Source organism: Myzus persicae, unplaced genomic scaffold (assembly GCF_001856785.1).
Source record: "Myzus persicae strain clone G006 unplaced genomic scaffold, MPER_G0061.0, whole genome shotgun sequence".
Taxonomy (NCBI): domain Eukaryota; kingdom Metazoa; phylum Arthropoda; class Insecta; order Hemiptera; family Aphididae; genus Myzus; species Myzus persicae.
The window spans coordinates 135079-161863 of record NW_019101580.1 but is presented as its reverse complement, the minus strand read 5'-3'; the positions used below and the strand labels follow the sequence as shown (position 1 = coordinate 161863).

The 26785-nt window shown below is 32.0% G+C and overlaps 3 protein-coding genes across 8 annotated transcripts; 2 read left to right on the top strand and 1 right to left on the bottom strand.

Annotated features, from left to right (window-relative positions):
* Window positions 1–1649: 1649 nt before the first annotated feature.
* LOC111029759 (THAP domain-containing protein 1-like) lies at window positions 1650–3216 on the top strand. Of its 3 annotated transcripts, none has more exons than XR_002604042.1 (4): window positions 1650–1847; window positions 1980–2678; window positions 2897–2987; window positions 3112–3216. XR_002604042.1 is itself a non-coding variant. In XM_022308908.1 (4 exons), exons 1-3 carry the CDS (start codon window positions 1777–1779, stop codon window positions 2934–2936), a joined length of 810 nt encoding a protein of 269 aa, XP_022164600.1. In that variant the 5' UTR covers window positions 1650–1776; the 3' UTR covers window positions 2937–2983; window positions 3112–3200. The 3 variants fall into 3 exon arrangements, 2 of the variants coding, with proteins under 2 accessions (XP_022164600.1, XP_022164601.1); XM_022308908.1 differs by having other exon boundaries at window positions 2897–2983; window positions 3112–3200; XM_022308909.1 differs by lacking the exon at window positions 3112–3216 and having other exon boundaries at window positions 1980–2542.
* A 10-nt stretch (window positions 3217–3226) lies between these two features.
* Window positions 3227–9853, top strand: LOC111029758. 4 transcript variants are annotated; one of them, XM_022308906.1, is made up of 9 exons: window positions 3227–3330; window positions 4672–4808; window positions 4899–5086; window positions 5161–5370; window positions 5632–5706; window positions 5780–5918; window positions 8812–9332; window positions 9397–9562; window positions 9658–9853. In XM_022308906.1, exons 2-9 carry the CDS (start codon window positions 4703–4705, stop codon window positions 9741–9743), a joined length of 1491 nt encoding a protein of 496 aa, XP_022164598.1. In that variant the 5' UTR covers window positions 3227–3330; window positions 4672–4702; the 3' UTR covers window positions 9744–9853. The 4 variants fall into 4 exon arrangements, with proteins under 4 accessions (XP_022164598.1, XP_022164597.1, XP_022164595.1 ...); XM_022308905.1 differs by lacking the exon at window positions 3227–3330 and adding an exon at window positions 3989–4452 and having other exon boundaries at window positions 9658–9852; XM_022308903.1 differs by lacking the exon at window positions 3227–3330 and adding an exon at window positions 3989–4525 and having other exon boundaries at window positions 9658–9852.
* A 4814-nt stretch (window positions 9854–14667) lies between these two features.
* LOC111029773 (muscarinic acetylcholine receptor M3) lies at window positions 14668–26045 on the bottom strand. The gene is made up of 4 exons (XM_022308929.1): window positions 25890–26045; window positions 24268–24459; window positions 22486–22799; window positions 14668–17570 (listed from the first exon to the last, which is right to left on the bottom strand). Exons 3-4 carry the CDS (start codon window positions 22790–22792, stop codon window positions 15604–15606), a joined length of 2274 nt encoding a protein of 757 aa, XP_022164621.1. The 5' UTR covers window positions 22793–22799; window positions 24268–24459; window positions 25890–26045; the 3' UTR covers window positions 14668–15603.
* Between the last annotated feature and the right edge of the window lie 740 nt (window positions 26046–26785).

Below are 26785 nucleotides of genomic sequence, written 5' to 3'. Positions count from 1 at the left end.
ATAACATAGATTAAACATTATAATTTAGAAGTGGGTATTTAAATAAATATATATTTCACATATTAAGTCAATAATTACAACATAAATCATGTTTAATCGTAAGAATAGTAATAATTATAAAAGTAAATATAACAATCATAAAATTATAGTAAAATTAAATCATAACCAATAATTAGCACAATATAATATATAAAAATATTAAAAATCGTAAAATAGTAATAATTATAATAATAAATACGAGTCAAAATATCACTTCCATACTAATTATTTTTTGTTCATGTTCGAATATTTTGTGACTCCCAATACTAGTCATAACACGCGTCGCGTCGAGCAAAATATGGTCGCGTCGTACAGTCACGGAATGCTTAGTTTAAAAATATTTATTTTTCCGGGCGGAACTATTTTTGTATCTGTATATTTTTTCGGGCGGAATTTACATGTACCTTTTTTACTTGGATATTTTTCCGGGCGGAATTTACGAAAGACCTTGTTTTTACCTGTTCATTTCGGGCGGAATTTACAATCTCCCATTTCTTCTCTCGGTTGAACTTTGTGCCGAGCCCCCAACCGAGAGGTGACTATAGTTACTATACCTTTTACACTATAACTGACAAGGCTACCATAGGTCAGTAGGACCTCGCGTCTTGCGACCGAACCTGTTGTCTACCCGGAAATAATTGCAGAAATAGTTATTATGTCTTAGTATAGCTTAAAAACAATTAAATTTACGGTAAAACAGAGCGTTGTGAGAATGAATCAAAATCACTGAGTCGAAACTTCATAGGCTATAACTCAAAATTTAAGCTTTATTGACAAATTTTGATTGCACCAAAAGTTTTAACTCGTCGAACTATATGAGTTTAAAAAACCAATATTCGTTATAAATGCGGTAAACCAGTGACGAGTGTATGCGTGAAAATCGCAAAATAGCAAAATTCATTAGGCTTTAACTTCAAAACCAACTCTGACAGCTTAAATTCAGATTTTGTTTTCCTTATACATAATTACAGAAGTTAAAAAAAAAAATGCGGTTCGGTAAAGTAACAAAGTTCTCCGAAAATTTCAACAATAAAAAAATATAAAAATTAAAATTGTATGTTAGCACTACGGTCCAGTGAGGACGATGATAATTGTAAATAATACACAGTGAAATTTACTTACTTTCTCCTGATAAATTTGGTATTTGAAATACTCTTGGCAGGTGGTAAAAATCAGTTACACGCGCCTGTAGGCCTCCGCTGGTGGTAGTCACTTGACGACTAAATCAAAAACTTAATGAGCTAAGCCTGCTGGATTATAAAAACTGGTGTGAAGCATCGCACTTTGCCCTTTGTTTATGGCGTCTTTCAGAGCCGGTTACTTTCAGGCCTACATTATTTGGAGAATGTGGAATAATTATTTGGCCGGAAACAGGCCTACAACCTTTTGTAGTGGTACCAACACTGAACATGTTTTTCTTTTCACCCGTTTTTCCAAAGACTATGTAATATACTATCTATACTCACTGCACGGCTATAGATACTAGTATCTATATAGCCGTGACTCACGACTGTTAACCAGAGATTTTAAATAACCTAGATTAGTAACTCGCCGTTATCATTGAAGCCGCAACATACCAGCCATCTGATAATGCCGCCATTTGCAAAAAGGTCAATATGTCAATATCGTGAAATGATGTACCTACCGACGGAGACTGGCTTTTAAAATTTAAATTATTAATAATTTTAAATCTCGATATGCTAATGAAACCAAAATAATTTAATTTCAATTTCAATCATGCCGGTTGCCTGTGCAGCTTATGGCTGTAGTAATAGGCGTAAACCTGATGGCGGGTTGTCTTTTTTTGGGTGAGTTAATAATGATATATTATATTAATAATTGTACTAATAAATAAGGAGTGATTAATGGAAAAATTGTGTGATTTTGTTATTTTTTAATTATTTAATATTTTTTGTTAATTATTAACAAAAATTTTACAGGTTTCCTTTGGACAATCCTGAACTATTAAAACAGTGGTTACAGGCAATGAAAAGAAAACAATTTACTCCTTCACAATATTCCAAAATTTGTAGTGAACATTTTTTATCTAGTGACATTTTAGATAGACCTGGTACATACAAAAAACATTTAAAACCAGATGCTGTTCCGACATTATTCCCTGCTATGCCTTCATATTACCAACCAATTCCCAAAAAGCCTAGACGTATAGTTCAACGTACAATACCAAAAGAAGTCACTGTATTGAGAAGTAATGAGAACCATCAAGTTATGTCATCATCTAATGAAAATAACACTGAAGTTGAAATTTGTTCAAGTGTATCAATTGAAAATCAAAATCTTAAAATTGATAAAAGTGTTCAAACTGAAGAAAAGCTTCTAGATCACAGTGTTATTGCTTTGAGACACAAAGTAAAAATTTTACAACAAAAAGTTAGGAGGCAACAGTTAAAAATATCAAATTTGAAATATTTAACAATATCATTAAAGAAGAAAGGTTTTGTTGATGATTCAATAGAAAATGTATTACTTGCTCAATTTATTGGTATGACATTAGAACTTTTTAAAAACCAGCTTAAAAATGCTAAAAAGCTTCCGCATGGACGTAGATATACTGATGAGTTGAAACGGTTTGCTTTAACATTGCATTATAATTCTCCTAAGGCTTATAATTTTTGTAGGTAAATACACGTTATTTTTTGCTTTCTTATTATTTTAAGTACCTAATATTTAAAAACAATCACAACCCTATATATTTTTATGCTTGTATTATGCTTATATGAATTATACAATGGTTAATTTATACTGGTATATTGGTAAAAAGAACTTTAACAATATTTATTTATTTCATAATTCATAATAAGTAATACTTGTTTTTTTTTTGTATTATTTGTTTTAGAAGTACAATAACTTTGCCACACCCATCATATTACGATTGATACAGTATTTATTTATATTAACTGATCAAAATGATAATCATTTGTATGTAGGTAAAAAAAAACATTTATTATTGGACTAACAGCTATTGCTGTAATTTCTGTATTTTCTGTTGCTAAAGAATTATTGCCTAATAATAAATTTTTTAAATATATCTTGACTTACCGTTTTTTGCAGGATCATATAGAATTATTATTCTCTCGTATAAGAAAAAGGTATGGCCTAAATAACAACCCAAATGTACTCCAATTTAAAATTGCTATGAAACAAATAATTTTAAAAAATAGCATTACCCCTTCACCAAGTGCAAATAGTATTGCTCTAGATGACGATCCTGTTGGCAACATTTTTGAGATTAAGTGGGCACAGAAAAAGATACACCTCACTGAGTCAGATGTAAGTGATCAAGGCATTGAGAGTATAGAAAACAATTATGATGAGCTAGGTGATGAGATGTTATTAAATAAAATATCAATTATGAATAATGATAGTTCTAATTTATATGATCAAAAATTAAATATATTATATTATATAGCAGGTTTTGTTGTAAGAACAATTTCACAAAAAGTCTTCTGTATTTCCTGCAAAAAAAGCTTATTAAAAAAACAAACAGATCATAGCTATATTCATAATGATGTTTATACAAAATTTGTTGTTATTAAAAATTATGGTGGTTTAGTTTCTGCATCATCTAGTGTTTTTGAAATAATTAAAGAGACTGAGAAAAGATTTTTTATTTTAACTAATAACTTAGGAAATATGAATATTAAAAATATATCAACAAAAATCATAATATTAGTTAAAAACTATTTTTCTCAGAATTCTCAAATATTTGGTGAATTAGATTGTGAAGCTGAAAATATGTTGGCAAGTCCACATAAATTAGAACTAATTAAATTAGTTGTTAGCATGTACTTAAAAATAAGATTTCATGCATTTGCAAAAAATCATTCTTTGGCTATAAATTACACTAGTAAAAGAAATAAATTCAATAAACTTGTGTTGTTTTTAAACCAATAATTTATTATTTGTATAATGTATATGTATATTGTATAATTTGTATAATGTATATTTTATAATTTGTATGATTTAATCTAAATAATAAAAAAAAATCAGCTACTATATGTTTTACTATACCCAGCGGCATAATTTGACCTCTTTACAAATGGCGGACGTTGACAACAGCTGGATTCAGATTATGTGATAGGCAATATTGATAGTTAGTTATCTAGGTTATTTAAAATCTCTGCTGTTAACTTATTTTCTAGTTTATAATTTTTAACGTTATCATTCTTTTGCTCGTGAACCATAGATAATAAAGATCTTTATTATCTATGTCGTAAACACTAAACTACTTCACATAAAAGAGATAACGACGGTTGTTCGATTTTGAATTTTCTTATCGTACTATATTTTTTTATATTATTTTGTTGTATTTTGTAGAATATTAGATACTTAACAATTGACGATTCGTCAAGTCGGAGAATTTACAACATTACTCTGTATAAATGATTACTGGTAAGGCCATAACTGCTAGCTGAATCCTCTAGTCCAGAAGAAGTCGAGTTAATAAATCAATTTCAATTAAATGGTCCGTTGAAATCTCTGCAACTGTATATTTCGATCTATTGTTTGTTTTACGTGTTTTCATATCCACCAATTCTGTACATTTTTATGTTTTTAATAGGTAACGAGTTACCACTTTTTAATTAACCATGCTATTATTATATCCTATAGGTACGATAATTATACTTTTTGAGACTTGACTATGGATGATTTCTTGCGACTGATTACTTCGGATTTTGAACGTATAGCAACTAGTACTGGGTTCCGATTCAATCAATACAGTGGATCGGTGGACTGGGAATATTTAGGTAACTGTCATACTGTTATTACTGTATAATATAGACATATAGTATCATACCATTATTTAAAATGGTTTTTCTGTGTATTAACCTGTGTAGATGAATTCGTCGTTAATGATGTAGTTGAAAACGCTGATGTAAAGAGCCTGTCAATGCTTGTAGCCAGTGTTCTTAGTTATAATATTGAGAAAATGAGTGCGTCTAAGAAAATATTTCGTCTTTCACAATTGATCATAGACTTTTTGTTGCATTATAAAAAACATTCAACTTTTAAGTTCAATGACAAAGTGTGTATAATATATTGTCTTAATTTTTAGAATATTTACAATAATTACTATTCATTGAATACTTCTTTATTTAGGTAGATTCAATGGCACTTTGTGAGTTATGTGGAAAGATGTTTATGGATGTTTCTTATTTAAAATATCACTGCTTCCGTCGACACAATCTTAACTCTTGCACTTTTACAAGTTCACCCGATAATGAGGATGTTGATAGTTTAAAATCAGAAATCTTCCAACTTCAAACTCAATTGAAAGAAATTACATCAACTTTTGAGAATAAATTAAAAGTAAAGTATATTTTAAAACTGTATATCTACTCTGTTCAGAATAAGAAAAGTAGTTGGCGGCTAGGTTGTGCTCATAGTAGGGCATGGCAATATTACACGTCATTTAGTATATAGATTGATGGCTGTGGGGATGACTAAAGGGCTTTACCTGACCTTCGATGACAAAAATTTGTTGCTGCTGACTACTACTTTTATTTTGGACAAAGTATACTCGTTTTTTATATTAATTTAAAGTTGAAATATTTTATTTTATGATTTTAGAAATCTAAAATGTACATAGATGAACATGACCTAAAGAACTGTAATTTTGTTCATAAAAATAAATTATTATATCATGTAAGTTACTTCTGATATTCATCAAATTAGAGTATTTGAGTGAATAATTTTTAATTTTAATTTTATTTTTTAGTTAATACCTCAACCAGGTGATAACCCTATGCAGATACAAGAAATGTATTGGAAGCAAAAGTATGAAAGCCTAGAAGAAAATTATAATACTCTTAAAAATGAATATGAGAAAAATCGAAATTCTCCTAAATCTAAAACTAGTAAGTATACTTTTTTTTTCTTAAATCTTAGTTAATTTCAAATTAAACTGTATCTTAGTTAGTGGTGGCTTGTGAGATTTAAATAAGGTTATGCACGAATAACTTTATAAGATATTTAATATGCAGACTGGTAAAAAAAATTAAAATTTTTTACTGGTACATACTGTGCACATTGTACATTGTCAAAATTATGTACTTATCTACATTTAATTGTTTTAAGCTCTTTAAGTTCAAATTATTTATTATTAAGTAATTCATTATTTTATTCTGTTTCTATACACTATTGATAGTAGTTAACTTTGATATGAGAGCATAGTTAGGTAATTGACGTATGGCAGCACTCCCAAATGATCATGTTTTACTTGCGACATGTTGATGCATGTAATTTATATTTGTATAACTAAAATTATTTAATCGTTAAAACTTATTTTCTTTTTTAATAAAAATGTTCATATTGCTGACTATGTGCATTATAATCAGTAAAGACCGGATTTATATGCATTTTAAATTTTAAAATATGCACGCAAACATGCACTAAAAAGTCAAAATATGCAAAATAAAACTTTATATTACATTTTATATTAGATTTTTATTTTGCAGTGATAATTATTTATAAATTGTATTAAAATGTTCACAAACAAAAAGTATAACATATGAAATATGCAATACTAAAATGTAATATCATTTTTAATCATTATTACATTGCTAAACATATTTGATTAAAATTAAATAGTAGATACATTGGTAATACAAATAGGAAAAAAGCACGAAAGAATTAATGTAGTATGTTAATTGGAAAAACAATAAGTTATCTAAGTATGTTCCATGTTTATTTCTGTGAAATTATGACGGTGATATATAAGAATGTATTTGTATTATGGAAAACTGCATTCAACATCAACACCGGTTTTGGAGCATATTTAAAATACTTTTATCCGGCTAATAATTTGGAATAGAGAAATTGCTGAAATTAGCATGGTCACCTTGAAGTATTTTCAAAATTTCTTTTAAAACCATAATCCTTTATTTTTACTCAAAACGTTTTTACATTTTGTTTTAATTATTGTACTACAGTGGGTTCCGCTTAATGTGATCACTTTGGTGCAGGTCATTTTGATTCTATTAACCGGTTGATTCTATAAAACATTTACAACATTTTTTTCATGATTCAATATTTTTATACAATTACATATTTATTTATAATCACATATTTAATGTAACATACATAATAAATGACACAAGTACACGACGCACAAAGGTAATTGAATAACATAATAACGTACAACGATAAACAGTCATACTAATAAGTTCAAAAATAAAATGGGTTTTATAAGTTAATCAGTTTGAAATACCATAAAAACGTTAAGATTGTTCATAAAAGTGATTCAATTATCCAGTACTTAGTGATTCTAATAAAAGATCAATTTAACATTAGTAACATACAATTTGGTTTGGGATTATCATTTTTGATTCTAATAAACGGTTGATTCTATAAACCAGTAATCACATTGAGCGGAACTCACTGTATTTGCACTAGTAGGAGGTTCATTGGCAGAGCTTTCCACTTGTTCTAAAACAATTTAATGAGTACAAGGGACTAACTCATACAACCAACCATTTAAGTTAAATAACTTATTTTTAACATCCGAATATTCTTCAAGACTTAAAATGTTCGATATTATTCAAACATACTTATAATCTGTTTTTTTTGCCCAACATCTTTTTGGATCGTTAGGTGTATATTTGTATGGATTTTGTTAAAATATGCAAAAATAAGCAGTACATGCACTAACGTCAGAATATTTAAAAATATGCATTATAAAATGTTGATACCTATTTAATCAATCAAGTAATGATTTGTGGACACTCATTGACTGATTGTATATGATGTTAAAAATAGCAACATGCATTTTATGCAAAATCCGGTCTTTAATAATCAGTTATAATTTACTATAATATAAATCTAATAATTTTTTATGCTTTTTTTGGGTTGTTTATGTGCTCATATATATATATACAGTGAAACTTCCGTATAAAAAAGTCAAATAAGCAGCGAAAAAAATTCATAATATGGAGGAATTCGTTAAATAGAATTGAATTACGTATTTTTTTCAACTTTTTTTAAAAATTGTATTGTATGTATTTTATTATATATATGTAAATATTTCTTTGTTGTATATGTTATGTAAAAAAACAACATCAAATATAATATTAAGGTTTAATTTAGTTTTTAATTGTATAGTTCAAAAGAAATAATTATAAAGTTTTGTTTGCTCATTATTTTTATAAATTGTACTTCTTTCGTAAAAAGTTTCTATATCATTAAGTTTTAAAGTACTACAATAAAATTAATCAGTTTGCCTACCTCCGGTGTCTTATCTTTATCGGGTACATTGTTCATATACAATTTTAGAACTATGTTTAAAATTTGATAGTGACAACATTTACAAAAACCAGTTATTATTGAATAATTATTTCGTTATATAGAAACATCAGATTCGTTATTTGGAGATAAATTTACGTGTAATTAACAATGAAGGTCATGGTTCTCAAAAATAATTTGTTAAATAGGAAATTTCGTTAAATGAAAGTTTGTTATATAGAAGTTTCACTGTATATATGCGATCTTCTTTTAGAACACTGTAAGAAGTGTAACATAATTGTACATAACTCAATAATATGAAAATAAATTTAAGCAAGTTGCTTTTCTTGTAAAAGTGTTTTTTGAATACAAACTACTATTGTTGTATTCTGATGTATTTTATTCTTAATATGGATCAATTAAAAAAAATATAGGTGAGAGGGGTCCTGACTACGGTCTTGCCACCACTGTCAAGATTACATGTGTATGCTTATCTAATTATTACATTCAAAATGTAAAATTATGTTTCAGTTTTCCATCATAAACATCAACAGTGCGATTCTTATAAGTCTGAAAAATCGTCAAAATGTGTACAGACAAATCTTTTAATTGAAAATTCAACTCCTGCGTGCTCTCCAAAACGACCACCTCGGGCAACTGATGCAACACCTATGAATGAATGCAAAGGAATCTGTCGTATGGATATTTCAGACATTGATCAGACAAATTCCGATTCTTATCGATGTAATGCTGATTTAAGTTCAGACAGAGATTTTTATGAGTTAAAGAAACTAAGACTGGAAGCACGTATGAATATTAATGATAACAGTGTTTGTGAAAATCTGTCTGAGCCCTTATTGTCTTCTGACTATGTAGACAGTTTAAAAATTGTGTTGATACTGGGTCAGGATCGAGTGAATGAATTATTTAAAAATACCTCTTTAATGGATTTAATAAAATTTGATGTCAAAGAATTAGTTAACAAAAGGTTGGAAGAGTGTTATAGATTTATGGATGATAGTGTAGAACAGGATAATTGTTTACATGAAATGGTATTGATAACTATTATTACACAATAAAATATTTGTTAATTATTGTTTTTGTTTGAATTAAAAGTGTGAAAATCTAGAATCAACTGAAATTACCGTTTGTGAAGATAATAAAAAAGATCAATATACTTCTCCTGAAATTGATTGTAATAATACTTCAGTTAAAAAGAATAAGACAGTCATGTCAAAATTAAAAAAGAAAGCATTGAGCTTGAGCAATATATTTTCTCCAAGTAATGTATTTACTATTATGAAAATACATTGTTATAATAATAAAATATAAAAATGTATTATACAATATGCATAATATATTATAAATTTTGTTTAGATTCAAAAAATAAAAAATTAGAAGTACAACCATCAACTAAACAAGAGCCTGAGATTTCACAATCAAATGAACAACTTATTTTATAATAATGATATTGGTAATGCATTACTTAGATAATGATTGATACTATGTAGGCATTATTATCATTGTAAAAAAATAATACAATCATGAACTAATTATTAATTTTTAAGAATGTTGATTGTATTTTGTATTTTTATTTATATTTTGCTAAAAATAAACAATTATATTTTTTGTTATGTAAAGTATTGGACAACTTTTTTCAGAAGTCTTTATTCATTAAATTAATTTAACTAGTTAAATTCAGTCACAATTTCTCACTTCTCGGTCGATATGTGTGATTAAACAACAAAATAATTTTAAAAGTAAATTACACTACGATTTTCTAAGAAAAGTTTTCAAAAGCACCCGGAAGAACTAAAAATAATTAAGGAAAAACAGGTGTTTTCACTCAAATTCGGTATCGACAAAATCGATTTTTTTTATTGGTGTAGGACGTAGGTACTTATTAAACAATTTAACGCAAATACATGAAATTTTCACTGAATGTTTGTCTAAGCATTTTCTTTATTATCAATATATTGTAACTCATGTTGAACTAATTGCAGGCATATGAAATTTATGAAATTTTCAACTTTTGATGATTAATGTCGATAAAAAATTTTCGCTCGGTCAAAAAAGTTGAAAATGTAATACAAGTTTCCCCTTAAGCTGTTGTATGTGGAAATTAAAAATAAAGTTGAGCGTAAATTAATTACCATTTTTTATGAGCTTCTGAAGAACAAATTTCTACAAAATTTGTAAAAATCACAAATTTTTTGAAAATTATTGTGTGTTAGAAATGCATGAAAATGTTCTATTTATTAGATGTAAAACCCTTGAAATTTTAATACACAGTTCCCTCAAAGAAGTTTAGTGTTTACTGTAATGTGAAATTAATTTTTTACGAGCTTTTGAAGTTAGACATTCAATATTCATCCTTAAATTAACAAATCTTCTTACAACGTTTTTTTTATTTTGTTTTTCAAACACTGGGTGTTAACCGTAGATACCAAATTTTCATCAAATGTTTAAATTATCATTTTCTATACACGATTACGAAAACTTATTTTGACCTTTAAAATTTATTATAAGTTTAACCTACACGTGTAGCAGTGCAAGTCATGACTTATACCTTATTAACCTACACAATTTTTATCTAAATTTCTACTTATTATAAAAGATTAAAATCAAATATAAAAAAAGTGTTAAATAAATTGATTATATTCTTAAAATAAATCAGTTGAAAAATTATTATTATGTATTATATTATTTAATACTAGTAAGTATTATAAAGAAATTATTTACATAGTTTATAAGTTATAACTCTGAACATTAAACAAAACGTAATTTATTAGATTATAATAAGGTCTGAAATAAAGTAGTAAACAATAAAATAATTTTTTTAATTTATTCATTAATATAACTATAACCTATCTTCGTAGCATCCACATAAATCCAAATTGTATTGCATTTACTTACATAATTACATTTACATTTTATTAACTAGATATTCACAAATTAAAGATTTGTAAATCACATATTTTAGTGTACGTGTGGCGCAATCAATGTATTGATTTTAAAAATAAGTGTGTCATTTTATTTTGAACTTAAAATATTTATTTTAAAAAATGTATACCTATATGTATTTTTTAGATTTTGTGGTACATAAACTACCTATTTATGGAGAAGCCTTATTTTAAATTTTCAATCCTGAACTATACTAATTTAACATTTTATAAATTTTTAACTACAAAATAATTTGAATATTTTCGAGATTTTGGTGAATTTTATCAAGATTTTAACTTTAAATGCTCATGAATAGTCAAAAAATCTTGTCGACTCTTTAATATTTATGGACTGCTATTAAAACAACTCATAAGGAACTCTATATTACATTTTCAAGTTTTTTAACCCACCAATGAAAAATTCTATCAATATTAAAGATTGAAAATTGAGAATTACTATAAAATATAAAGAGCTCAAAACTAGTTAATATATTTTGAAAATGTATAGTGTATAGAATATTCTAATGTGAAAATTAGGTGAAAATTTCATGTATAAATATCATATAAATAATTATATAATTATTCACATAAATTGCATGGTTATTTGTTTTGAGTTACACCAGTTAAACAAAATCGATTTTGTCTAAAACATAATTTACTGAAAAATTTTCGTTTTGTCTCACACATTGTTACAATATCAGTTAAATATATTAAAAAACATAGGCAAGGTTTTCTTTTATAAGCAATTAAAGTTGAAATGTTGACAATATTTATAAATTCAAAATTTACAAATTATTTTGTAGTTAATCATTTATAAAATGTTCAACTTTTATAGCTAAGGATTGATAATTTAAAACAAGGTTGCATGCATGACATTGGGCGTTCCCAGGCATTTTTTAAGGTTTTATTTGAAATGACCCTTTTCTAAAAGAATATGGTCTAGGTTTCTAAGATTTAATTTAAACGTCTGAGAAAATTCAAACGAACATCGTTGGAGTAACTGTAAATATAATAATATACATGCATATTATATTATGTGTTTTTTATTACACTATCATATAATATGTAAGCGGGTACCAAAGTAATTCCTTGTTTTTAATTTTTTATTGCACATTTTGTATTTGTTGTGTTGTATAAATCTGTTTTACAAGAAAAACGTTTTTAAACATAAGTAATTAACACGCTTTTTCTTACTTATGCATATTTATAATTTATAAAAGAACTCACAAATGATGTAACTTTGTTAAAAAAAAAACAACTATTCTAATTTTACATAGATTTGCGGGTCGTTGATTATGAATTTCATAAATTGTACACTGCCGTGAACAGTGAACGTTGTACTAAAAAATAATTAACTAAAGAACTAATTTTAAAATTTCATTTATAAAGTCGTTAATTTAATTGTGGTTTTTGAGTACAGTTTTAAATTAGAAACGAATAACAGTTGACGTGCATTTATTTATGAGTTAAAACTTATAACGTTTATATTTTCGACTATTATTTTATTTTTGTACAAATATTCATCGAATACACTACCTAATTATAGCTTGGACGCCAAGTATAGGTATATAAAATTTACAATACATGACCGTATGACCGATGTCCGAATATGTTGAGTTATACTGGTATAATATTATGTAACATACTACATACGTTCTGTTAAAAGTTATGGGTACTTTTTATAATAAAATCAGCATCATCTAAATAGATATTTCCCGAAGTAGCGATAAAAAAAAAAGTGATGATGATAACTGTATGTTGCGAATGGTTTTGACTTTTTACAGAATTACAGATAAATCTAATTGGGTTAATTTAAATTAGATATCTGAAATCTGATGATGAAAAAATATATTTTGAAATATTCACACAATCATTTTTGATAAACAGTACAAGCTGAGTAAGCAACAAGCATATTGCGAGAGATATTTATTAATTGAGTAAAAATTAATAATTGGTAATTATATCGAGTTGATAGATTCTCAACTTTGGTGTGGTCATTTGTTCTCAAAATATTTTTTGATATTACCTTTACGGCTATACAACAGCTATTTACTAAGTAATAGTACCGTCTCAGAATTAAAATTAAAAATATTTACACAATACTTTGTTTACGTTAAATACTGAAAATACTAATTAGTTTGGGGAGCCTTAGGTATACGCGTGTATCGTAGTCAATTTAGGTAGTATACTCAGTAGGTATTCTGAGTAAGCACAAGTATTTTTCAAACTATCAGTGGTGTATTGGTTTATGGTTATGCGGCAGGTGTATCCAATCTACGTTCTTCGGAAGTATTCCATCCAGCCCGTGACCATTTTATAATATTAAACATTTCTATAGGTATGAATATAAATGAAAATGTTATTTTAATAAGAATGACAAAATATAAATTGCAAAATATACGATGTTACATTTTAGAATATTTAATAAAAATAAATTGGTGTGAAATTTGGGCTTGTTTAACTTGCAATCTTTCAATATTTAGAGTAAAATATTGAATATAAATTCTTAATACGGAGTGTAAGTGTTAATCGGTCTAACGAGATCATTCTGAACATTTTGCGTAATTTATGCGGTCATTAATTTGTTCTGAAATATAAGTAGAACCAAATAATGTAAATATACGCATTGATAATTCTTTTATTTTTGGAAAAATACCAGAAAGGGCCTTTTAAAAATGTACTCAATTTATGTTTTTTTTTTATATAAACCTTTCAAATGATTATTTGTTTTTAAGTCAACAAGTTCAAGTTGAACAGTTTCTGGAACCTCATTTTCATCAGAGTATCAGACTGAAATGGATTTTCAACCATCCGAAATAGAATCATAATATGTGATTGGAAACGCTTTTCAAATTCTTCTGATAATTTATTCAACATACACACAAAAAGTTTTGTCGGAACGTCAATAATAGAGTTTTATATAATTTCTTGACACGTTTTAAAATGTAGACAACTTAGTTTTAAGATATTTTGGTTTTTAAAAAGTTGTTATTTTATTTTAAACGATTTTACAACTTTTATCTGCACGAAAATAGTTGTTGACTGTTTTTAAAACTTGAGATTTAATTGATTTAAATGAGCTGAAATATCAGTTTAAAAAGCAAGTTCCATTCATCATTCTTTGAATTTTTTTCTGGTTTGTTTTTTTTATCAAATATATTTTAATAAATTAATCAAAAACTCAAAATCAAAAAATTGTATGATTGGAACCACAACTACTGCAACAACACTATTTTTCGGGTGCAAGAATATGAGTACCTCGCACCTCACAAGGTCAATGAAAGACAACAATTCTTATAAATTAAAAATCCCTATTGTTTATTGTAATAAATGTCAATAACTAATTTATTTGACGTTGCACACAACTATATTATAATATATTATTATCTATACAATGGCTATAATAAACTAATTACACAATAATAATTATATTATGTAAAAAAAACAGCTGTTTTGTCTCTAAAATCTAGTGAAAACGAATTCCATTTACAGATTAGGGCTCATTTAATCCGTGAATCGGATTCGTTTTTAATAAGCTTTACAATAATCGAACGAAATATTATTCTACAATGGTAAATATTGTCGCAATGATTCTAATAATTATAAATATCACATTGTTTTATTATACCTTATGTCTTATGTATATGTAATAACTTATATTATAATATACACGAAACATTAGATTTAAGAATAATTAAACATTTTAAAGTACAGTTTTGATGTTACCCTGTTCAAAAACACATAATATTATTATAAATAATATTTATTTACACAAATAAATCTTTAAGTCATCATTAAAAAGGTCTATAAAAATCTAAGCTAAACTGAATGTGTACTACACATATTTTTTTAGTTATTTATCGATTAATGTATAATAAGCCAATAAATTATGGTGGTTTTTTTTTTTTAGTTTTCTAGTTTTTTATCAAGACATTATTACGAGTACATATATTTACAATATCCCTATAATCATGTAAGTATATCATAAGTATAATACAATTTTAATTAATAAAGTTACGTTTATTGTAAGAATATAATATAATATGCCGTATATATGCTCCCACGAGGTTTATTGGGTTGGTTTCCGAAGTTTGAGTTGTTCATCGATTGAGGAAAGTTTAATAATATTATTATTATGTACTACCTATAAGTACTAAAACTGTTTGGGTTAAAGCGGTTAAATTTTAGAATATTTCGATCGTTGCAGTGTAATGGTAATAATATTATGTCATCCCGGCGATCGCGCTTACATACAGGAACCGTTTGTCTGTTACACATATCATTGGCGCAGATTATTGGTACACGGTAACCGGAAACAATCGTTTTTAGGAACAGAAACGTCGCAGGAAGGACAGGCTCACACGTGTGTGTGATACGCGGCCTATGATATATGGAAGTCGCCCTTCATCAGCCTGGTGAGCGTTTTTTTGAACTGATGGTTGGCCAGAGCGTAGCAGAACGGGTTTATAGGGCTGTTGGCGTAGCACAAGAAATACGCGAACAAGAACAGTCGTTCGTTGGTGCACGGCGGGTTGGAGCAGAAGCCCTCGATGAGCGCCAGTATGTGGTACGGGGTCCAGCAGGCCACGAACGCTCCCAGTATGAACGATATGGTGCGGAACGCCTTCCGGGCCCTGTTCTCCGATTTGGACTTTTGGCGGCTAGACACTTTGGGCCGTTTCACCTTCAGACGCTTGCCGATGGTCCGGACGAAGTCACCGCGAGAACTGCCCTCGCGCTTATCTCCACCGCCTCCGCCACCGCCCCCGCCACCACCGCCGCCGCTCTTGGTCGTCTCGGACGAGGACTTTTCGCCGGTACCGGTGGCGGCCGCGTCCCCGTCGTCACCGTCATCGTCGCCGTAATCGTCGTCGTCGTCGTTACCTGCGACACCGCGGCCACGCCCAGCCACCACCACGGTCGTGGTGTTCGTAACCGACGCTGAACCGCGATGGCGGCCGTCCACCACGACGGCCGTGTTGACCTTGGTGACGGCGGGACCTTGAGACTGGTTCATCTGCTGGGCCGCGGCCGCCCGGATGAGCGCAGCCTGCAGCAGCGATGACGAGGCCGCGGCACCGTGGGCCGGAGAACACTGGGCCGATGACATTGTTTCGTTCATTGAACTGGTGCTGTTGGTCGGGCTCTCGAATGTCGGTGACCCGATGACGATCGAACTGTCGTCCATGAAGTGCAGCTCACTTGTGTCCATGCCGACGAGCGCGTCCACCCGGCTGTCGGGCGGCGAAGGCGTGTCTGGTGGCGTCCGGCGTCGCGTACCCGTCTGTCCACCGCAGTTGACGACGGCCACGTTGGAAAACGACCGGACGATCGGACTACCGTTGTTGTTGTTACCGGGTGTGCTGGAGTACGGTATGAGATTGTCGGACGGTGACAGGTGTATGCCACTGTTGGACCGCTGCACGAGCGCCGACTGGACGATGAGTTCGGCCACCGACTTCTTGCGAGGCCAGTTGATCTGCTGCTGTTTCTCGCCCGTCGTGCTCTCCTCGTCCGACTCGAATGCCGGGCTGCTCGACCGCTCCTTGTCCACCACCACCACGGCCGTAGCGTTGCGATCGTTCGGGACCGCGTTCCGGAAGGCCGCCGCCTCCGCTGCCTTCTCGTCGAAACCGGACGACCTGTTGCCGCCGGCCGCCAGCTGTCGTTGTTGCTGCTGGTTTTGTTGGTTTTGATACTGTTGCTGTTGCTGTTGCTGCTGCTGCTGCTGTTGCAACTGTTGCTGTTGCTGATGCTGCTGTTGCTGCTGTTGCTGCGGCTTGTCGTGCACGAGCAGAGTGCTCTGAGTCTTGGACATGCCGATGCCGGCCGCGTGACCGGCCATACCGGACACGGTGCCCGCGCTCAGCGCCACCATCGACTGCATCTTGCGCTGTTTGGCCTCACTCTTCTTTTGCATCTCGTACGCCACCTTGTAGATGCCGCCGTACAGCACGAATAGCACGATGAGCGTGGTCCAGAAGTAGCCGATGATCAGCGCCGTGTTGAACACGGGATCCTTGAGGAACTGCACGGCGCACTGGCCCGGCAACAGGTCCCTGTAGCCGACAAAGTGTTCCCAGCCGAATATGCTGGTGAAGAACAGGAGAGCCGGAATGATCCACGTGAGCACAACCATCCACATGACCTTGTCCTTGGTCCGCCAGCCCCGGTACCGAGCGGCGATCTTCACCGAACAGAACCTGTCGACAGTGATCAGCAGCACCGTGTACTGCGACACCAGGCACACTGTGTAGTCGACGGACAGCCACAGGTCGCACAGCAACGGTCCCAGGTCCCAGTACCCCTGCAGTATGTACACGCAGTAGAACGGCATCGACACGGTACCTGTTCACGACAAATAGACAAACAAAACAACGATTCAGCCATGGTTAGGTTTACAGTTAATTTTAATATTTTTTTTTTTTTTTTAATTGATCCTGAGCCCGGCAACTGTGGCCATTAGCTATTAGTAGGTACTGTAGGTTTTTGTATTGATGGTTTGTAGGTTTTTGGAACGGTAGGGGGAACACGTGTGTGTTTGTTTTGGCAGAATTTCGAATGGGGCACCCGTAGGTTTCTGCCATGCCCCGGGGGTGGGGGATGGCAGCACTTGCTCTCCGGTCACCGTGACTTGTTCGGAGAAAAATGCCACCCGGTGGCCGAGGATCGAACCGCGACCGGCTGCGTCGCAGCGGAAGAGTCAGACCACTCGGTCACCTCGTCCCCCAATTTTAATATTTTTTTTTTTTTTTTTTTTTTTTAATAATCATACATTGCACAGGGCGCGGACTGTTCGACTAACCTACTTACACTTGATATTATGATATCTCTTTTTTACGTTGTTTCTTATTAAACTTTAATCAGACACTTTTACTCGTTTGGGAAATGCTTGTTTATTCAATGTTTAGATAAACTATACAACTCAATAATGGTAATTGCATTATAGTGACCCATATATTTCACTATTTTAGTCATTTTGTGAATTTGATGTAATACTTAAAAAATAACGGTTCTAGACAAAATCAAAACAGATTATTTGATTAGTTACATTAACAATAATAGCTCCTACGCGAATAAGAACGCAACTAAATTTTTTCATTTTTCGGTTTGTTCGGTTTTCCACTAGCCGGCGTTTCTTTCTTTATATTCCCGACGAAGGTGGCATTAACTCTACTGGCCAAAGATAAATCGTAAATACAATCAATTATAAAGTCAATTATATTGGGTTTACCAGCGAACAAGGACTACGTACATTGAGTTACGTCCATTTTTAAATGAAAACTACTTGGAAGATTATTTTTTCTAAGAACAAAAACATAACTTCAGTTACCTACGTTAAAACTTTTATCTGTTCTCCTGAAAAAAATTACAAAAATTGAGTCACGTTTTCTATTTGTAGGAGGCGTCGAGTTATAAACTTATTTTTAAGAGTCTCTAAAGATCATCTAATAAAGTATAGTACCTATTATACTCGCTAATGATGATTGATTTCCAAGTGTTGGCGGCATATTGTTTAGGATAAAAACTACATGTAGGTATATAAGGCCGGCGGACAAAAATTAGTATTTAAATATTAGCGTTGTGCTTTGTTTTTTTCTCTTTTAGATGTATTGAATGTTGATGTCTTTGGCAGGAATTTTATAGTTATTGATTAAAAATCGTTCGACTTTGAGCAAAAGATCAAGGGGTTTCAATTTAGCCATTACGTTGTATAACCCAATTTTCCGGAAACGCATGATTTTGATAATCCTTAGCAGACTACTCAAGAATGTGTTGTTGCTTCTTCTATTTTAATTTTTGTATAACAATAACATAATTATAACACACTGTGCCAAACGGTAGGTACCTAGGTGTATTTTATTTGGTATACATATACCTAATTATGGTACATGATCTCTTTAAAAATATTTTTGTTATTTAAATTTCATAATAATTTGTTAACATTAGACTTCGAAGCATCAAAGTGTGAATAAAGTTTAATATAATAATGTACCTTAACAATTTCACGGGTAATAAAACACGAAATTGTGGGTACCTAATCATTATTACAGCCGTTACTCACGAAACACATTTCTGAAGCGTGAATAATCTATTTAAATATTAACGAAAATAATATTGATGTTGAAAATAATAACGGTATGCTCAGAATTGGATTTAATTATTTTTCATGCCGATATTTAGCTGAATTATTATACGCATAGGTACTGGTTATAAATACAGGAAGTAGGTAAGCAAAACGAAAATATTGATGGGGTGGGTGAAAAACGGAATAAGAAAGCAATGTTAACGCATTGTTTAATAATATAAAACATAAAGGATCAATGAAATTATTGTGGTGGTGTGACTATAGAAAGTTTGTGAGAAAGTTTGCATTCGACCGTTTTCGTCCTTCTTTACACTATTCAATTCTATACCTACCAATTGGCACTTCCCACTCACCACCTATTGTGAAAATACCCTATATAGCTCGCAAGATCGCAAAATATTAGTTGTTAGGTTTTACGATAATGTATTGAAATTGATATTTTTCAATTTCTATTGTTACTTTACTTATTTGTTAGGTAATACTTTTTTTTCAATCTTGAATAATGTAAAAATAAAAATATATACAATGTTTTATACATTTCGATACAATTACTTGCGAGGATAAATTTTATATTCCGTGTGAGGCTTGTCAATTATTGTCATTATAATACAGTTATTTTCAAGCTAACACGTGAAAAAAGGTAAATTATTATTCTTAGGTGTATATATATATTTCTTTGTAATTGCATTACAATTGCAAATTATTTCATGTTTTAGCTTGTGGTTTTTTTAAACTTGTTATATCAATATTTTCGGATCTGAGTTTTGTGTATTGTAAAAGGAACTATAATTATTATATTTGTACACTTATGTGCCGAACGGTATCAAATAATTCTTGTATAAAAAGCGAATTGAAATTGTAATGAAATATGAAGCAAAAGAGTATAATATTGCAAGTGTGCAGTCTGACCAAAAGCGTTTGAAGCTTATTTAATATTTACAAAAAATAATCAACATAGTTTTGATGCAAAAATATTGAATACTTTTTAATAGAAAATGTATATTAATGTATGGTAATTTATGTAAGTACGTGCGTTATGCTATTGAATAATGAGTATATGAGTATACAATAGAGTATATGCACAAAACAATTAATGACACAATATTTAAACTAACCAATTATGTACACCCAATTTATTATTTAACCACTACGAATAAAATGGGGCTTCGTAATGTTCTTTGTAATCATAATTTCAATTAGATCCTTTCATTTTTTTTATATTTCCTTCTATTTACGAACAATAGTTAACTTCACCAAGGTTGTCCAAAATTCGTCACATTTACATTTTAGTGCATCTGATAACAATCGTACTTTATGCAAGTGGTAAAAAATTTCATATTATTTATTTTGTACGCAGGTCAAGGTGAACAAGAGTCAAAACAGAAACGAAAACGAAGAAAAGTTAAAAGTATTTATTTCGAAGGTCCCAAAGGAAAAAAAGGCCGGGACTGTAGTTTGTGATAACATTTTATGTATAGGTATGTATTAGGTAATCTCGTGTTTCGATTCTATAATGTTTTGACACGCGTAGTTTGTAATTGTATCCGAGCCCCCGATGAGTATAAAAGATTTGGAGGTATAGCAATATGTGAGTCGAGTGAACGATTTTGAACAATATTTTGACACTCGATCAATAGAAATGACAGTAATTACATGTTTAACGATCGATTGCATCTGAAAACGTAAAATCGAAAGCAATTCGTCGGTATATAGAATTTAGGTGATTGACATTATGACATTTCTTTTATTTTTTCAAACTCACGTGCTTTTACCGTTTACATTAAGTACGCAGTACCTACGCTTGTAATAAATTAACATGTTTAAGGTGCGTATCAGATATCGATGTATATGCATCGCTTTTTTAATGGATTCTGAACAAAAAAATGCTAAATTAGATCAAAATATAACAATAAGCATTATACTTTTTCTTGAACAATACATTTTTTGTGTATTCACTCTAGTTAGTTACAACTTACAACATGTCATTCAATTTTTTTCTGATGCACCTAATCCAAAACATTGGATTATTTTAATTTTAAGTATTTATTCTTCTATATAAATGTTAACAGTCACCACGAATCATACATTTTGGTTCCTAATAAATTATTTACTTATCCACGACTGTTTAAGGTTCAGTCAATTAATTAATGATTTTAATTAAAATAACACGAGTAAATATACTTTATGATGCTTTAAAACTTTTACATTTTTTTCTGAAGTGTTTAATTCGATTTTTGATATCAGTTTCAAAAACTATGAACGTTTATTATAAGAAAGTGATTTCGGTATACAATAGGTATCTATACCATACATTTATTTTTGTACGTCGGTGAAGTAGGTGGTTATATATTTTATTCCAATTATTTTTTTTGAAATTAAATAGTTTGACCGTCGGAGAATCAAAATCTTATATTATTCGACTAGCGGAGGAAATATGTTTGGGAAAACATATACACTGCTATATAAGGATCACGAAAACGGAGTCTGCTGAAAATAAAAGAATGTGTGTTTTACTTCATTCTACATTGTTATCACGCTGAACGGTTTTCGCTAATTGCCAATAGAACAAATAAAATATATCAGTGGCCAGAGATAAGTCCTATTTCAAATAAAATCTAAAAACAGAAAACCGTATCATACTCGTACTAGGTATTATATGTATGTCTGCATCGAGACACATCTCAGTCAATAAAGCCCAGCGATTTGCCCATTGGATTGTGTTTAAGGGGAAAGGAAAAAAAATCCTGGTGCGTATTTATCGATGCAGCTGCGAATACTTACACACTTATTCGCGACACGATAATAAAGTTTACCCTCCCCAAACGAAGTGTAAATCGTTAGATAATATCACTGTGATTTTACCGATTGACACTGTGTAATAACCGGAAATTCACAGTCGTACTCTCGGGTATTTGCGATGATCTTTTTTTTTCTCGGGACGCACTCTCGGGACATTAAATAGGGGTGATTATGGAACACGCCCGGGAAACTCCCAGATATCGTCGTCCCGCCTGTATAGGATATAGTTTGGGAATCATCGGTATTATACGTGGTGATTGTTTCTCGGTGGCTGTTTCGGCTCCGGAACTGTAGTGGGCGAGGGGTGGGTGAGGCCCGTTAGGTTGTTTCGTCCATTATAGTTTTCCGATTGTTTGGCTTTCACGCTCGCCCTACCGATCAACATGTCCGTGGCGGCCAGCGATGCGATGAAGTAGTTGCTCGGCTGCCGGATGGTCCGGTCAACGATGAACGACACCAGCACCAGTATGTTGCCGGTGATGGTGAGCACCATGCACACACCGATGACCAGGACGATGATGACCTTTTGCCAGGACTCGAACGGCGACAGCACCGGCGTCAGGTCCGCGTGCGCCACCACCGCTGTGGTCCAGTTGGTGCCCGACACCGACCCCGGAGCACCGCCGGTCGTGCCGTTGTCCACGGCCGCTGCGACCGAACCGTTGACGACAGTTTGATCCATCTGCGAACTGACGCGTCGCATAAATATCACGGTTATTGAATATTATAACTTAATAGTTAATATCTATATTACATCATGGGTGCACAGTATAATACATGCATATGCGTGCATGTATTTCCGGCGTCCAATCATAAAATTTGGCACTTAAATTTACATTTTACGCAAATACCTATGTGCGTAAAATAGTTTTCGAAACACCGAGTATCATATTACCGTTGACCAGCTATTCACGAGACGTGTTCAATTATATTTGAGTTCCATTGATCAAGAAAATAAAAAAGTATTCGTGGAAACGGTTGACGTATAATTTTTTTGAATATGCGAATACAAATTGAAAACAACTCAACGACTGTATTTGATTGAATGTATTTATGGTTTGGTCGTAAATGTACAATTTTACAAATGCAACAATGCGCGCAAGGTGTGATCGGTCAATCCGTCATGAAACGATAATACGTCCCAGGAAACTGCTCAGTTTTAAGTAGGACTTTGAAGATATTATTAAGGTTGACTAGCATAATATGTGTCTGTAGCCATGAAAAAAAGGTAGATAATTTTGAAAACGTCGACAGTTATTGAAGTATTTTGTAGTCTTAATGTTCTAGGCTTCCCTTTTATCGTTACTTAAAAATTCTGAGTTGGGCAATTTATAGGACTAATTTATGCAAATATTTTAAAAGTTGAATTATTAATTTATATTAGGTATTCAAATGGTTATGAAGTTTTACCGTATATGTAGGTAGTATTTATACTTAGTATAGGCGGGATGACAAACACGGCAAGGCAGTTACACTTTATAATTATTATGTATATCTATAAGTTGGGCACTGGTCCGTGAGTTTAATGAAGGAGTTTTCTAAATTATACTAAAATGTGTATTTTATTATTATTAGATGATATTGTTTCGAGAGTCCGCGATGAGAAACTTTTCCGGAATACCACCACTCGAATAACCGTGTTTCGTTTACCACGACCACCCCTCAAAGTTTTCTGTCGTTTTCATTATATTTTATGAATAATAAATATAACTTTATTATAAATATATATATACACGTTAAAGGAATAATTAATAATTATTATATTCAACGAAATTTACAATTTGCGTAGAAAAGTGGTCTACAGTATTGCACATCTATACCGATATAATTCGAAGTAACAGCAGCAGCAGGTACCTACGACAGATTTATTTTTTCAAGTCCACCTGACGTCTTGTGTTATTTTGATCTTTACTTTTCTCCAGTGACGCAAATTATATAATATTATGATCATAAAAATTACAAATTCTAAATACCTACTTAAAATGAAAATATGCAATATACGTACTAATATGCATATTTTAAAATAACGAACTCCTATTTGAGTACCCTCTTTTACCAAGTAGAATAATGTCAAACGGTTACTACTAATAAATGTTCAAATATATTATTATTATAGGTACTTATACTAAGCATAAAACATTAAAAATATTACCTTACCTAAAATCGTATTCAATCGCATTCAGCTTCAGTATTCCATTAAAACTATAGACGTTATATCATTTCACTGGTCCTTGTGTGTTCTTACAATTGATCACCTTTTACACTTGATCGTATGACAATTTACATTTAAAAGAGTGAAAACTGTTGATGTCTGAATTTCACATCCTTAACGGCTACGTGTGAGATAGCCTGTAAACCGTAATTAGCGTCTAAATATTATGTTTGTTTGTGAAAGAATAAATACGTGTAATGAATGATTTTGGAACAAATGCCCATACAACTAAGATTACGAAAATTCTATGGTAATGTAATATTATAACTGCCGCGATAACATAAATAAATGGATATTATTGTAAATTGGGCGACGAAATAGATTTTTTTTTTATTTGCACAGCTAAATATGTTATGAAAACCGATCAGAAGGATAATTCATTTATGGAGTGGTAGGTACCTATTACAAAAAAAAAAAAACGGTTGGTGTAGTACATATTTTTTTTACTTCAAACTTTAAAGTGGATTTATAATACTATTTTTATCGCAATAAAAATACGTATGAATAGTTATTGATTTTGTACCTATGCTCGTTCAATCATATTTATATATATATAAACATATTATAAGCTCCGGGGACACATCGGAACTAAATTATTCCAGTTACCGGACCTGTCATAGCCAATAAAATATGTCCTAAACGGTTTCCGTTATTTGTGTCGGGTCGCCGCGAACAGATGGATACGTCATGTTCGTGAGTCATTTAAAAAAAAATGCTTGTACTTCTCTACCTATGCACAACGTCACCACATTCCACAGAGTTTTCAATTATATGTATTATATTATACAATACTACGACCACCGCGTGTTACTCGTATTATTATTATTTTTATGGCATTGTACCGAGTGTGGTGCTCGTGGAACTGCATTATATCGTAATAATATATTGTTCGTGGTATTAGAATTTAAATTATAATGGTTTGAAATAAAAATGAACACTGAGCGTGCGAGGCAGTGAATAATATGAAAACTATCCATCTCGTTGATCAGTGCCAGGGAAAAGTATAAATCGCCAAAGATGTGTATAATGTCCGCCGAACAATCCGATTCCGGGGAGCTCCAGTCACGGCTCCATAAAAAGGTCGGCGCACGTCGAACTGTTGGCATAACAATGGAAAAGCGACCGCCCTGGTGCCAATACTCACACACTCACTCACACACTGGTAAATCATCGGGGGGGGAGAGGATTGGCGCACAAAGAATCGGACGGACCTCGGCGATCTTTACGAATTTTGTATTCGGCCCGATCGCAACACAAAAACCGCGGCCACATGAGATATATTATTATAATATACACGTATGTGGTAATATTATTGAGATTTTCACTCAAACACATCAGCCCGATATATGCTCAACGCAATAATGTCCAGGTCAAAATCTCGTAGGCCTGGGGGGGGGGGGAGGGGAGAACTGCTGGTGGTGTGTATAATAAACTCTATGATATCGCCGACGACAATAACAGCCCGCGTTGAATAATAATAACGACGACAACTACAGTGTGATAATAAATCATATATTATGTTATTCTGGTCCCGACGGTCTCTCGTCGCCGGATATTATGTTCATACTTATTAGCCTCTGTTTTCCACGACGGACACGGTTCAGGCCTGGTCAGGTTGCACAGCTGTCGTCGTAGCAGTGTTGGACGCAGCATTTCTCCGAGGACGATTGTCGCCGGTTCTCGTACCGACGTGACGACCACCGCTCCTTATCGGTTTGATTCGATACCCTGTATACAACATTATGATGCGAATGAGACGTTATATTGTTCAATATAGACGTATCGGTATATTGTGGTTTGTGTGTGTGTGTGTGTGTGTGTGTGTGTGTGTTGGTGTTGGTGTTGGTGGTTTTGGTGGTGGGATGGGGGGGATGTCGCAGATTTTTGTTCAGTTTGCATGGCTCGGTCGACGGTCGCGCGGTTTGCGAGCTGGTTCCAAATGAACTGCGAGCGGTTGAAACATCTCAGTCGGGAATAATATTAGCGTAGTATTATATTATTACGTCAGTGAACTTCCTAGGTATTATTCTGCACGACTGCGCTGGTGTCATCCAGTCCTAAACCGAAACCCAACTCAATTTTAGCTAAAAATGACATTCGGCGTTCAGTAAAACGGATATTGCAATGTAGGTACAATCATAAAAATATATATTATGCATGGTTTAGTAACACTAACGCAGTAGAGCCGTCGTTTGAAGTTTTTTGCTGGTATTTATTATTGACATTAGTATAGGTTAAACATTTTGCGATTCGTGGTTTTTGGACAGATTCCAGAACATCCCCCCTCTCTTTCACTGTTAATATGGCGGGCAGACTACGACACGAGTATGAAATAATATTTATTTATTTTAACACTTTTAAATCTATTTTATAATATTTGTTAGGTAACAACTCATTACGATATTATTGTCTTATTGATACAGGTATTATAGTTATTATTATTGAGATTACTTTTTGTTAATT